The 14,214-nt window shown below is 45.6% G+C and overlaps 1 protein-coding gene across 1 annotated transcript in view; it reads left to right on the forward strand.

Moving 5' to 3' along the window:
• The window catches only part of RYR2 (ryanodine receptor 2), a 450,374-nt gene that overhangs the window by 194,934 nt on the left and 241,226 nt on the right, over positions 1-14,214 (forward strand). The window contains exons 27-28 of the mRNA XM_036277752.1: positions 2,950-3,109; positions 8,121-8,268. Coding sequence (XP_036133645.1) covers positions 2,950-3,109; positions 8,121-8,268 — 308 coding nt within the window. The remainder of the gene's footprint in view (positions 1-2,949; positions 3,110-8,120; positions 8,269-14,214) is intronic.

Here is a 14,214-nt window from a genome sequence, read left to right on the forward strand (position 1 = left end):
TACTCCAAGAAGGAAGGGGGCACTTAGAAGAGAAAGGAATGCCCTGCCTCCATTCTGCAGCTCAAACATTCCTGGAACCTCCAGGAGATTTTGTGGGAGGCCCTCCTTGCCACCCTCCCCATTCCATGGGAGACTTGCTGGAAGGTCTGCCCTGGGAACTGGCGGGGGAGGGGCTCTGGCCTCAGTGCGCACATCCCTCCCTAGGGCTGCATTGCTGCTCCTCAGTTACTTGTAGATTCCGTTCAAATCCTCCTCACCTGTGTCTCCGGGTGATGCTAGGAGGGCTCAGGGCCACTGGAAAATGAGAGAACTAAGGGAATTGTGTGCTGTTGTGCTCTGGGCCGCTGTGGGGCAAGCCAGGGGAGGGCGAGAAGCAGATGGGAGCAGGAGAGCTGGGTCCTGCTCACAGTCTGCCCCGCCCAGCTGGACGCCAGGCTGGGGCGCTGAGCTGGCTGCCTGCCCGCAGCCCTGCTTGGAGCTGGTTCTTGAGAAAGTGCTGTTCAGTGAGACTTGTATGTGCGCTGTGCTTACAGTCTGCAGACTTCCTTAGACATCAGAATTCTGTAAAATATGACTTGTATGAGTGATTAAAAATCCTTGTGGCTTTCTTATTAAAGAGAAAGAAAGGAAAAAAAATATTTTAAACATGCATAGTTCTGATTTAAAACAGAATGGAAATTCCTATCTATAAATTTAGCTTGTGCCCGGCTGGTGTGGCTCAGTGGTTGAGCATCGACCCATGAACCAAGAGGTCGCAAGTTCGATTCCTGGTCAGGGGGCATGCCCAGGGTGTGGGCCCGATCCCCAGTGGGGGGCGTGCAGGAGGAGGCCAATCAATGTTCTCTCTCATTGATGTTGCTATCTCTCTCCCTCTCCCTTCCACTCTCTCTAAAATCAATAAAGAAAAAAATTTTTTTTAAATTCAGCTTTTGAATGTAAATTGAACAACAAAGGCAGTAAATAGCCATAATTGTTGCAATTGCCAGTCTACTTAATCTACCAGTACAATCTACTTAAAATATTTCTAAAACTTTTGTCTATAAATGATTTATAAAATATGAGAAGTCCATAATGAAACAGGAGTAATTAAGGTAAAGTCAGTTTTATGCAACCTTAAAAATTATTTATTGTGTTATACATTGATTCATTCAACATATTTTTATTGAAAGCCTACCGCGTGTCAGGCACTATTCTGGGTCTGGAAAAACAGCCATGTCCTGCTGTTGTTGTAGACCAACGAGACAGACCAGACTCAGACTCAGAACTGGGTTCAAATGAAGAGAGCTTTATTAGCCGCGCGGTGACTGTCCCATCCTACGCAGAGGAGAGAGCAGCCCCGAGCTCGGGAGGGTTGCTTATATAGTTGTTTTAGCCCCTGTTAAGGAATTTGGATTAAGGGTCTACCAGCAAGCAAGCTCCTATAGAAGCAGATATGTGCTGTTAGCTGTTATGCCTGAGGGAACAATCAGTTTCTGTGTACACAAAGCAGTGGTTATCTATATAATGCAGTGGTTATCTATTAGCAGATAGTTCTTGCCATTCCCTTAAAATCCAGGGGGCAAGGTCATGTGTTTGTCCTTTACACTGTCAGGACCTTACCTTGTCCTGAGGCCACCCATAGCCCAAAATCATTAGAAGAGGACAGATGATTTTCGGTTTTATTTATTTTGTATTTTTTATCCTCACCCAAGATTATTTTTTCATCCAATTTTTTTTTTTTTTTAGATAAGTAGGAGGGAGGAGGGGGGAGAGAGAGAGAAACATCGATGTGAGAGAGACACATGGATTGATTGGTTGCCTCCCATATAACCCCAACTGGGGATAGAAACTGCAACCCAGGAATTTGCCCTTGACCTGGAATCAGACTCTCAACTCTTTGGTTCCATGGGCTTCACTCTAACTGCCGAGCCACACTGGCCAGGACCTACAATTTTATTTAAAGAGTTTTCTCACCTTCTGAAAATTTATTTTTTAACTTAGGATAATTATCTGGTGTATTTTCTTTTGTGCAAAAGGATAAACTTTGAGATGAACAGATGTGTATGTTTCTCTTGGTAATAAAGTGAATTCTTTCAACAACGGGGGCTGGCAAGGCTGCTGTGTGCGCTGCGGCCAGGTGGGGGCAGTGTGGAGAGTGGACCTGCCAGGGCCTTGCCTGAGGCACCGTGATTGCAGGGAGCGCATGACACAGGAGAGCGATCAGCCCCGCTGGGCGCCTGGCAGCTGTGTGTCAGTGGGGAGCAGGGCGGGGCTGTTGCCCACATAGTACATGCGCTGAAAATTTTCCATTTCAAGTTTATATTTCTTCTAAAGGGTTAAAATGTATAGTCATTTCGTTCCTTCTCTCGCCGTCTCAGCCTGCGGAAATAATCTCTGGTAAGGGTCCCTAAAACGCAGGCCTTCATAGTGCTTAGGATGGTTACGGAGTTCCTGGTCTCGCCTAGTGCTTCCTACACAATGACAGGAGGGAATCATTATAAATACATTAGAATCTGCTGGTGGAATAATGAAGAGCTAGTATCTGAAAGGATGCACAGCTTTATTAAATAAATACTACATTAATACAACATTTAAAATTTGAAAATGAGAACTTTAGTTGAGAAATTCATTAAATGTCCTAATTGATAATCAGTGATTTGATTTGTACTATACAAAGCCTCCACTATTAGGAACGCAATGGTAATTCCTTCTCAACTTTGAGAGATAGGTGAGTCGTCTCATTTCTGTTTTATTGGTGAAGAAACAAAAACAAAGATGGTGTGATCTTTCCTCCTAATAAGCGATGGGCGTAAGTGGGAGGGCCCAGGCTCGCTGCCTCACCGGCGGTCACCACTGTGGTTCATGAAACATTTGGAAGTAGATGGGGTTGTACAAACACTATTACGTGGATTTCTAAACCTTGACTTTTCTGTAAAGGCCAGTTCTCTTGTGTTTTGCTTTGCTCTGTAGTTACCAGCTGACGAGTGGATACAAGCCTGCCCCGATGGACCTGAGCTTTATCAAACTCACCCCGTCTCAGGAAGCCATGGTGGACAAGTTAGCAGAAAATGCTCACAACGTGTGGGCCCGGGATCGGATCCGGCAGGGCTGGACCTACGGCATCCAGCAGGTGCGTGGGGATGTGGTGCTGCGACTGGGCTGAGGTTTACTGAGGGGTAAGTAGCATCATTCGTAACAGGAGAGATGAAATGGTGACAGTTTAAAACCTCACATTATACACATGCCCTAGCGCCCAGACATACTGGAGCCGTCAGTGCTGGGTGGCACAGTGACTGGGAACGTGGCCTTGTGGCATTTCTCTCTCTCAGATTGTATTTTAGTGGGAACTTTTGAAATATGAGAGACCAAGAGAAAAATAATAGAAGAGGTTCATACTTTCTTGTCCAGAGCCACTGGGCCAGATGCATTCCCGAATCCCAGACATGTCCTGGTTTTCAGAGCGGTGACTGCAGGTGTGTGGCATCTTACATGGCGCCATCAGCAGGTGGCAGCCCAAGGTCACCTGTTCAGCACAGCAGGCAGGGTAATGCCAAGAGTGAGTCAAACTGTCAGCAGCCTTGCCTCCATTCAGATGACCTTTGTCACCAGATGAGTGTTTATCAAACTTGGTAAAAACGAGTTTTGAGGTCTCTGGATCCAGTGTGGATCCTATGAATGGGGCGCTGGTGGGTGTGCACAGTGGCTGAGTGCCGTCTCTCAGCCTGCCGGATCGGTGCAACGCAATGAACTATAAGCACATGCTGGTTGGAGTGAGAAGGAGCTTTGCAAGGGAGCAAATGCTCCAGATCTTTGGACGCAGCCCCATTTATTTGCAGATTGGTTCCTCCAGGTTACAAGTGGATTTATGTAAATTATTTCCTAGAGATGGCATCTCTGCAAACCATATAGCCTAGCCTTGTTTCTCATTTTTTTATGGTGGAAAGAGACTTTAAAGCTAAAAAATAACAAACCCAGCCACGCCTAGGCCTATGGCCCATTATCTACTGGAGGCAGTGTTCCAGCCATTGTCATGCAAACCTTATCTTATTCACATGCAAACGAAGTATTCAATGCAAGCAAGGTGGTCTTCCTGCCTGTCAGTCAAACCTGTCTGTCCAACCCAATTAAAAATGGGCAAAATACCTAAATAGACACTTCTCCAAAGAGCACATACAAATGGCCAAGAGAGATATGAAGAAATGCTCAACGTCACTAATTATCAGAGAGATGCAAATTAAAACAACTATGAGTTATCACCTCACACCTGTCAGAATGGCCGCCATCAACAAATCATCAAACAACAAGTGTTGGTGAGTTTGTGGAGAAAAGGGGACTCTAGTACACTGCTGGTGGGAATGCAAACTGGTGCAGCCACTGTGGAAAACACTATGGTGTTACCTCAAAAAGTTATAAATTGAATTGCCATTTGACCCAGTGATCCCACTTCTAGAAATATACCCTAAGAAACCTGAAACACCAATCAGAAAGAATATATGCACCCCTATGTTCATAGAAGCACTATTTACAATTTCTAAGATCTGGAAACAGCCAAGTGTCCATCAGTAGATGAGTAGAATAAAAAGCTGTGGTACATGTACACAATGGAGTACTATGCAGCTGTAAGAAAGAAAGATCTCTTATCCTTTGAGATGGTATGGAAGGACCTGGAGAGTATTATCCTAAGAGAAACAAGCCCAGCAGAGAAAGACAAATATATCACATGATCTCACTTATTTGTGGAATATAATGAACTAAACAAACTGCTGAACAAAATTAACCCAGAGACATAGAGGTGGGATACAGAATGACAAGCCTCAGAGGAGGGGGGTTGGGGAGAGCGATAAACCACAGAACTTACTTGCCTGTATGCATGACCAATGAACATAGACAACAAAGCTGGGGATGGGGTGAATGAGGAGGGTGTCACTGGGGGGAAAATGAGAAACATCTGTAACAAAAACAAATTAATAAATAAAAAAATAAAATCAATGAATAAAAAAATAAAAAGAAAGTAAAAAAACAAAAAACAAACAAAAAAATGTCTGTCCACACACACACTTTGATCCTAGGCTGGCCAGGTAATGAGAATACATTATCACAAGGTTACAGATCGTCCACCTACCAACCCCCACTCCCACAGCTGAGGTGCGTGGAGGGGCCACACGGGGGAAACCAGCAGATTCCAGCCCTGCCTCAGGGACCATGCGACGTCTGCTGGGAAGGCTGCTTAAAGTGCCTTCTCTGGGCCACTGTTTCCTCCTCGGTCAGTCGGTTACCCCAGGACCGTGCCCGCACCCAGCGAACTGTCTGTGTCAGACGCCGGGGCCGTGCTTTACGGGCATTTTCTTCCTGATGCCCACAGCTCCGCGGAGGGGGGCGATTCTTATTCCCAGTGCACACGGGGTGTGCAGGGAGCCCGTTCACCAGCGCCCCGCAGCTGGCAGGTGCACCGCCGCTGGGGAGCCTGCCGCTGCCACCAGGGCCTGGCTCCTCACTCTGTGTTGTGACAGGGCCTCTGGCCAGCTCAGATTTTCTGGAATAAGATGGATTGCTACTTATACTCAAATTATGGTTCAGGATGACGTCTAAATGACGCTTTGAAAAATGTGTTTCTAATCCTTAAGCCATTGACTTGCGTCATTCAGAGGCTAGAGAGGTTGAATAGCCTTGCTTTACCTCATAAAATGATAGGACATTTTTGTGTTGAGTTAAACTAGTTGTGCCTGATGAGGATGTCAACACTACAAAGTGTAAGCGTGTGTGTGTGTGTGTGTGTGTGTGTGTGTGTGACAGGGGGTGGGGAGAAAGAGAGAGAGAACCTGGCCTTATGCGCAGAGGTAGGGGCCAGCTGGCTCTGTACTTGCCTGGAGGATCTATCTCGGGGCTCCTCAGACAAGCCAGGGTTTCCCAGCTGCCGCCCCCTGGAGGTGCTCCTTCCTGTGCCCTGGGTCCCTCTGCCTCATAGGAGGACAGGCCCAGGCTCTCCTTTGAAGCCTCTCTTCTTCCCTCTCCCTCCCCATCGCCCAGCAGCTCCCCGTGACACAGCGACCTTGGCTGGGCCCCTGTGCTCTTTCCTCCCAGCACCCTCTTTGTAACGTGTTGAGCCTGTAGTTCCGGGAGCACGGCGGGCGCTCTCCCTTTCCTCGTCTCTGCAGCACTGTAGACTTCAGCCACGAGTGTGCACTGCGCCCAGAGCTACTGTGAGCAGTCAGACTCCTGACACCGTCTCGCAGAGTGTGATCCATAGAGAGTTCGGGACTTTTGCACAGGAAACTCTTGGGGGCAAGTCGGGGTTGAGAAGGAGGGGTGCTGGGTACTGTCTGGAAGCTGCAAGCGCTGTGTACACGGCTGGTGTATCTTGAGCAGCTTTGGAAAGGTGTTCCCAAAAGGCAACCTGATGATTCTGCCTCCAGGTGTTCAGGGGCTCCTGCATTGTGTTCTGTGTCCAGGTGTCCAGGTGTTCCGGGGCTCCTGCATTGTGTTCTGTGTCCAGGGGCTCCTGCATTGTGTTCTGTGTCCAGGGGCTCCTGCATTGTGTGCTGTGTCCAGGTGTTTCAGGTGTTCCAGGGCTCCTGCATTGTGTTCTGTGTCCAGGTGTTCAGGTGTTCCAGGGCTCCTGCATTGTGTTCTGTGTCCAGGTGTTCAGGTGTTCCAGGGCTCCTGCATTGTGTTCTGTGTCCAGGTGTTCCGGGGCTCCTGCATTGTGTTCTGTGTCCAGGTGTCCAGGTGTTCCAGGGCTCCTGCATTGTGTTCTGTGTCCAGGTGTCCAGGTGTTCCAGGGCTCCTGCATTGTGTTCTGTGTCCAGGTGTCCAGGTGTTCCAGGGCTCCTGCATTGTGTTCTGTGTCCAGGTGTTCCAGGTGTTCCAGGGCTCCTGCATTGTGTTCTGTGTCCAGGTGTCCAGGTGTTCCGGGGCTCCTGCATTGTGTTCTGTGTCCAGGTGTTCAGGTGTTCCAGGGCTCCTGCATTGTGTTCTGTGTCCAGGTGTTCCGGGGCTCCTGCATTGTGTTCTGTGTCCAGGTGTTCAGGTGTTCCGGGGCTCCTGCATTGTGTTCTGTGTCCAGGTGTTCCGGGGCTCCTGCATTGTATTCTGTGTCCAGGTGTTCAGGTGTTCCAGGGCTGCTGCATTGTGTTCTGTGTCCAGGTGTTCCAGGGCTCCTGCATTCTGCCTCTAGGGGCTGCAACATTTAGGATGTAGTATTCAGTGCAGGTCACTAGAAAGTAGGAAGCCAAGAGTAAGAGAAACTTTTCTCACTCCCACCCACCCATGTGGCTTGTTTTGTTGGGAAGGTTTGCCAGTATCTCCAGCACCCCCCCCCCCCCCATGCCCCAGGAAATGGAGCTGAGTGAGCTTCTGGGACTGTGGGAGGTCTGACAGCAGCAGCAGCTGCAGGATCTCTGTGAATGAGTGGAGGGGGAGTCCTGACCTCAGTGCCCGGGACCTGCAGTCTGCAGGCCTCCACCTCCCCGATGGCACGTTTTGTGCTCACTGTAAAACCAAGCACCCTTTTGCCAAGACAGTGAGATTGCCTGTCTTCTTGCTTTGCTAACACAGTTTTAACCACATGTTTAACTCGGAGCCTCTTAACAATAGTTTTGTAGTTAAGTCTCTACCCCTGGAATTGCCTGGTACTCTGACCGATAGAGCAAACTTAATGTACATTTTTAAGCTATTCTAGGTCATAGCTTTGGTTATATACTGGGTTTTCTCTTAAGCAGCCTCACATGGTCTTAACTGAAAATCAATGACCAGTACTCATTTTGCTCTTCTCAAACCAATACTTGTCAGCCAGCTGTGCAGGGAAATTGTCTGTTGTCTGAGTTCGCCCATTGCTTGGGACCGTGGCACATGGTAGATGGTTGAAGAGACCCTTCTAGTTGGCTTTTGTTACTGCTGTGGTTTTTCTCTTTCTTTCTTTTTTCTTCTTCTCCTGGAGAGGGCTCACTTTAAATTGAAGCAAACATTCATTTGATTCAATCTTTTGTATTGGTAGTGTTCTGGTAACTTTTACAGCCTGAGAAGCCAAAGGGAATGAAATGGGGAAGGGGCAGCTTTTACCCTCAGGGGCTTTACATTTTGTTGTATTCTTTGCAAAAGTTGTTGGTACTACTTCAATGACCACACCTTTGTTCCTCCTGTAGGACGTGAAGAACAGAAGAAACCCTCGCCTTGTGCCCTACACCCTTCTCGATGACAGAACCAAGAAGTCCAACAAGGACAGCCTCCGGGAGGCCGTGCGCACGCTGCTGGGGTACGGCTACAGCCTGGAGGCGCCCGACCAAGACCACGGTATTTCAGATCCGCTTGGTTCCCTCTGCTTGCAAACCCAGGAGTCGTTTCTTAAAGACAAATAAATGGATAGAGGGGGAGTACGGGCAGAGTCCTGCGGCATGTAATCTTGTAGCAGTGTGTACTTCAGGGCACTTTTTTCCTGAAGGACACTGAAGGATGAGACCCATCTCTCAGTAGAGTGATCGGGACCACAGTGGTTCTGCAGGGGAAGAAGTGGGTTTACCTTCCCGAAGAGTCTAAGGTGCACATTGAACTATCTGATTCCCCCACTCCACCAGCGGTCCTTCAGAAGAACTGGTTTTAGTTGTTTATGGGAGTAAACTGTAGTGAGAGCTAGTGTTTTCAAAACCTTCATTATTTATCCTCATTCATGTGGGCAGTATCAATTAGTGCAATACGTATTTTGCTTTAAGGGAAACATTAGAATGGGCACTCAATCAGTATGTGTTGAATAAATGGACATGTAAAGGTTTTATGAAGAATGCATTTCTCTGAAATAAGACCTTTGAAGAATATGGTTTAAAAGGATCAACTTGTTAATCCTTTGTCCCTACAGTATGAGTTGGTATTGTTGATCTTAAATAAATAGACAGTCAGATATTTCTCCAGGGTTCGTTTGGGAACAACAGAGAATTGCAGTTCAGGACGTGTGGTCCGATGGTGCGCCCCCACAAACCCAGAGAAAAAAGGAGAGGAATCTTCTTTTATAGAGAAAGTTTTAGTGGTTGTTAACAGAGAGTCCATTGGAAGAAACGGGGAAGTGCTAAGTGTAGTGGCTTTTCATTGGCTGAGTGGTTGCCAGGTGAGAAGATCCTTCTTTTTCCTTGTGGGGAGGTAGAGTAGGAAGATGTTTTCCTGTTGGAGCTGGGAAGTACTTTCTTCTGTGTCGGGTGATGAGTGGTAGGGCATGAGGGATCCCTCTCCAGGCCCTCCCAACTCCAGCTGAAAAGAGGTTTTTGTTTATTATCTTCACAATATTACTATCAGTATTTTAAAATTGTAAAAAATAAAATAGGACTGTATATTTCATTATAGTGCCTATTTTTTTAATAGAAGAAATTTAAAAATCGATTTCAAATATCCTTTGATGACTAATACTTTCAGTATAGTCTGGGCATAGGGATCCAGACCTTACATAGTAATAAGAGCTAATATTCAGTGCTTATCATGCGCTGTGCAGATTGTGAAAGACCTTGAGTTTTTAAATATTAAAACAAGTTTGCATTTCTGGGATAAGTCTACTTGGTCATGGTGTAATACCTTTTTTTTTTTACATTTAGCTGGATTCTATTTGCTATTTTGTTAAGGATTTTCATGTCTTTTTATAAGGAATACTGGTATGTAACTTTCTATTCTTGCAATGTCTTTCTCAGACTTTGACAGCAGAGTAATGCTAGCCTTATAAGATAAGTTGTTCCCTCCTCTTTTTTCATAATTTGTTGGTTTTACATTATTCTGCCTTAAATGTTTTGGAGAATATATCATTAAAACCATCTGCACCTAGAATTTTATCTTTTAGGAAAGGTATCTGATTATGAATTTAATTTCTTTAATAGCTATGGGAGATATTTAGACTTTCTATTTTTTCTGTGTCAGTTTTGGTAGGTTACATTTTTTCCAGTAAATTAGTTTATTTTATTTAAGTGGCCATATTTATTGATGTCAAGTTGTTCTTTTTTCCTTTTGATGTCTGTAGGGTCTGTAGTGACACTGCTTTCATTCTTGATGTGGGCAATTTATGTTTTCTCTGTTTTTGTCAGAATCAGTCTTCTTAGGGATTTATCGACTTTATAACTCTTTCAGAGTTTGCTGGTCTTAAACATCATTGTGTTGTTTTGTTTGTTAAACTTCTAGACAATTACATATTTTCCCACATCACCATTCATGGATTATCATGAGTAACCTGTCAGTTACGAGTGGCCGCGTCTCACATCTCCTTGGGGAAACAGCGTGTTGAGTGGCGGTGCCGTCCTGTGGGGCTTCAGTGTTCAGTCGCAGTGCTAAGGGGCCAGTTTTCACAGCCTCTCTGAAATGTGGTTTTTAATGAACTGGATGTAACAGGCATACACATATTTATTAATAATACCTCATGACATTCCCAGTGATTTTGCTTACTTTTAAAACTTGATTCAGGCCCAGCTGGTGTGGTTCAGTGGATTGCGCATCGTCCCATGGACTGGGAGGTCCAGGTTCGATTCCCGGTCAGGGCGCATGCCCGAGTTGCTGGTTTGGTCCCTAGTAGGGGGCGTGCAGGAGGCGGCCGATCAATGTGTCTCTCTCACATCGATACTTTTATCTTTCTCCCTTCTTCTCCCCCAAAAAAATTAGTAAAAAAAATATTAAAAAAAGAAAAAGACTTGCTTCAGCTGCTCTGTGAGGCATACAGTGACAGTCATAGAAGTGTTGAGCCCCCATAGGGTTTCAGGTACTTCCTGACACTTAGGCATCCCGGCGAGTGTTAGAGGAGAGATGCTTGTCAGTGTCTTTCTGTTGGAAAGATGTTATAATGGTAATAATGAAGTTTTGGGGGGAAATAATCACCCCAGGTTTTAAAGTCTGATATAGCAATAATTTTCTATTTCCATATTTTATTTTCATTCCTTCCCATGAGACTACATTTTGATTACGTAAGACCTTAATAAATACACAGTTATCTGTTCTTTCCTCTCTCCTCTTATTTGGCATCATTTTAAGCATTTGGAAGTTATGCCTGTTCCTTCATAGGGACTTTCTGAGACTTATTGAAAATCACATCAAGAAAGTGCCGCCAAAGTCGGGCTGGCAGCCTCGTAACCTTCTAGATGATGTCGTGTTTGTTAGAGAGAAACCAGGAAAGAAAACCCACTAGCTCACAGAAATAATGAATAATGGCTTTAGGGATAACCTCGAGACTTCAAGGAGCGAGTTCATTATGGTCACTTATGGTTAGTTATGGGCAAAGTGAGTGAAGGTCACAGGAGAAGGTGCAGATTTCTCTTTATAAAGTAAGTAAAGGGTAAGAGGCACATCATAGTGACTGTGCATTTGAAAGTGGCTGAGAGACTAGATCTTAAAAGTTCTCATCACAAGAAACAGAATTTGTAACTGTGGCGACAGATGTTAACTAGATTCATTCTAATGACCATTTTGCAATACATATAAAGATGAGTTAATTACGTTGTACACCTGATACTAATATGTTATTTGTTAATTATGTTTCACTTAAACAAACAAATAGGCAATATATGAATAGTAAGGGAAACTTCATAGATTGAAAAACATATGAAGATATTTCAGATATCCTTAATCATCAGAGAAATACAAAGTAAAATAATTATTACTTAATATCCAACAAATTAAAATAATTAGAAACTGTATGATACCAAATGTTGACAAGGATGTGAGAAAGTAGGAACCCCATTTGTTTCCCAAAGAAGTGTAGACCCTGGCAAGGCTGGTGAGTGGAAAGTGTGTAACCCATGGGAACCACGGTTATGGCCCACAACGCCACACTCGCTGTGGAATCACGAATGCGTAGCTCAGTGCAGGGTGTGTACGAATGTGTCCACCACAGCATCGTTTGTGGTCACAAACACTGGGAGCATCATATGTATCCATTTCTTGGAAATAAATTTTAAAAAATAATAAAATGTTAAAAAATAAGCCCTGACCAGTTTGGCTCAGTGGTTAGAGCGTTGGCCTGCGGTCCAGAGAGACCCGGGTTGGGTTCCTGCTAAGGGCACGTACCTCAGTTGCAGTTTGTTCCCGGCCCTGGTTGGTCGTGTGGGTTGCAGCCACTCGATGTGTCTCTTTCACGTCAATGTTTCTCTCTCTCTCTCCCTTCCACTCTGTCTGAGCAAAAAATGGAAAAATGTCCTCGGGTGAGGATAAAAAAAAAATAACATTAACAGCAATTCAGAAAAAGTGACCATGAAGCTTGGAATAGAGCAGTAGCACAATACCATTAATATAATATAAACACACTCAATAATATCTTACAGCTTATAAGAGTACACACCCGGGAGAACACCGCACAGGGTGGTGTGATTCTGCCCAGACGTGAGGACACGTGTGGGGTCAGCACAGAGGAAAACGGAGCAGGCACAGAGCAGCAGGCGCGACCCTCACAGTCCAGGACTTCAGCCCGAGGGCGTGAATTGTCACCTCTGTGTTTGCGCTTCCAACACGTGATCACACACACACACACACACACACACACACACACGCGAAAGCCACATCAGGTAAACTTTGGAGTGGGAGCTGGTGAAAAGCATCGCGGTGCCGTCTCACCGTGGAATGTGAGCTTTGCTGGAGTGTCCGTAGGAAGCAGGCTCAGATGGTATCATTCAGGACACGAGCCAAGTCCCGAACTGTGCCGGGGATGCGATGAGTTACAGGAAAGCACATCTGAGCAGACGCTCGCCTGTGCAGCCTGACCGAGGAGAGGCAGGCGAAGGGGGTGACGGTGCTGCCTCCCCGCAAAGGGGCCAGATGGCCAGCCCACAGCAGTGGGCGTGGACAAGTACCCTCCAGGGCTCTATCTGCAAGACCTGTTCGAAGAAAAGAAACACATTAAAAAATATATGTAGTCAGTATTCAAGTGAATACATTTTACCCTGTAAAAAGAAATGTGTAATATGTTCCAGAAAAAAATGATCAATAATGATTATATTTTAAAGACCTTTTCAGCTGAGAAAATAAACTACATCTGATATAGTCATGTTTAGGGCAAACTTTACTCCAAGATGATGCTGGATAAGATTATTCTTATGACATGTAGCATTTTACACTATTTATAACCATAATTTTATCTTTTTAATGCACCTGTGATACAGTGTATTACTATCTGTGGTTACCTACTTTCTTGTGACTTATGTAAATTTCAAGAAGAAAGAAAAGGAGCTGATACTTACAAATCCATTTTTTGGTTTCATGTTTGGTTTCATGATCCTCACTTCCTTTTGATTTCAGTACGTAGTTATTGAACATCTGTGCCTAGTTCCGGGGATTCAAACGTGAATGAAACCGTTCTTGCCCACAGGTAAACCCTCAGGTAGGCAGGGAAGGCAGACAGAATTGCCACCATTGTGGTGTGGGGCGAGCATCAATGCGCAGTGTCGCAGCGCCCGGGGTGAGCTCACCTGGAGGTGGCAGAGATATCTCGTAGAGGAGTTGTTGTTGCTCTGTAACAAATTCCCTCCCCACCCTAGAACTTAATAGCTGAAAACAGTGACCCGTTATTACCTCAGTTTCTTTTTTTTTTAATCCTCACCCTAGGACACTTTTTCCATTGATTTTTAGACAGTGGAAGGGAGGGAGAGGGAGAGAGAAAAATATTGATGTGAGAGAGACACATTGATTACTTCCTGCATGTGCCCCGACGAGGGCCAGGGAGCAAACCTGCAACCCAGGTATGTGCACTTGACAGAATCAAACCTGCAACCTTTGGTCTGCGGGCCCACGCTCTAACCCTGAGCCACACTGGCCAGGGCTGTTCTCATTTCTGCGGTTAGGAGTTTGTGGAGGAGTCTAAGGTTCTGGATTATGGTCTCTCTTGAGGTTCCTCTTACGTTGGTCAGGGCTACAGTCATCCGCAGACTCCCGGGGCTGGAGGGTTCCCTTCTGAGACAGCTGACTCGTGCGACTGTTGCTGGTGGACTCGGTGTTCTCTGGCTGTGGGCTCGAGACCTCCTCAGAGGATGCTGAGAGCCCTCACAGGCCATCTGGTCGCCCGGGCAATATCTGAGGGACAGTGCGGAGCCTCGATGCTTGTTACACGTCCTTCCACCGTGTTGTCTGTTCAAAGCAAGTCATGAAATGCAGCCCACGCTGAAGCTACACTTTTTGAAGGAAGGTGTGATAAATATTTGTAGACATGTTTTAAAACCAACAAAGCAGATATCACTAGGATGACATTAGAAGGATGAGTAGGAATCACCCAGGTTCATGTCTTCCAGGCCAAGA

Source organism: Molossus molossus, unplaced genomic scaffold (genome assembly GCF_014108415.1).
Source record: "Molossus molossus isolate mMolMol1 unplaced genomic scaffold, mMolMol1.p scaffold_m16_p_23, whole genome shotgun sequence".
NCBI lineage: Eukaryota > Metazoa > Chordata > Mammalia > Chiroptera > Molossidae > Molossus > Molossus molossus.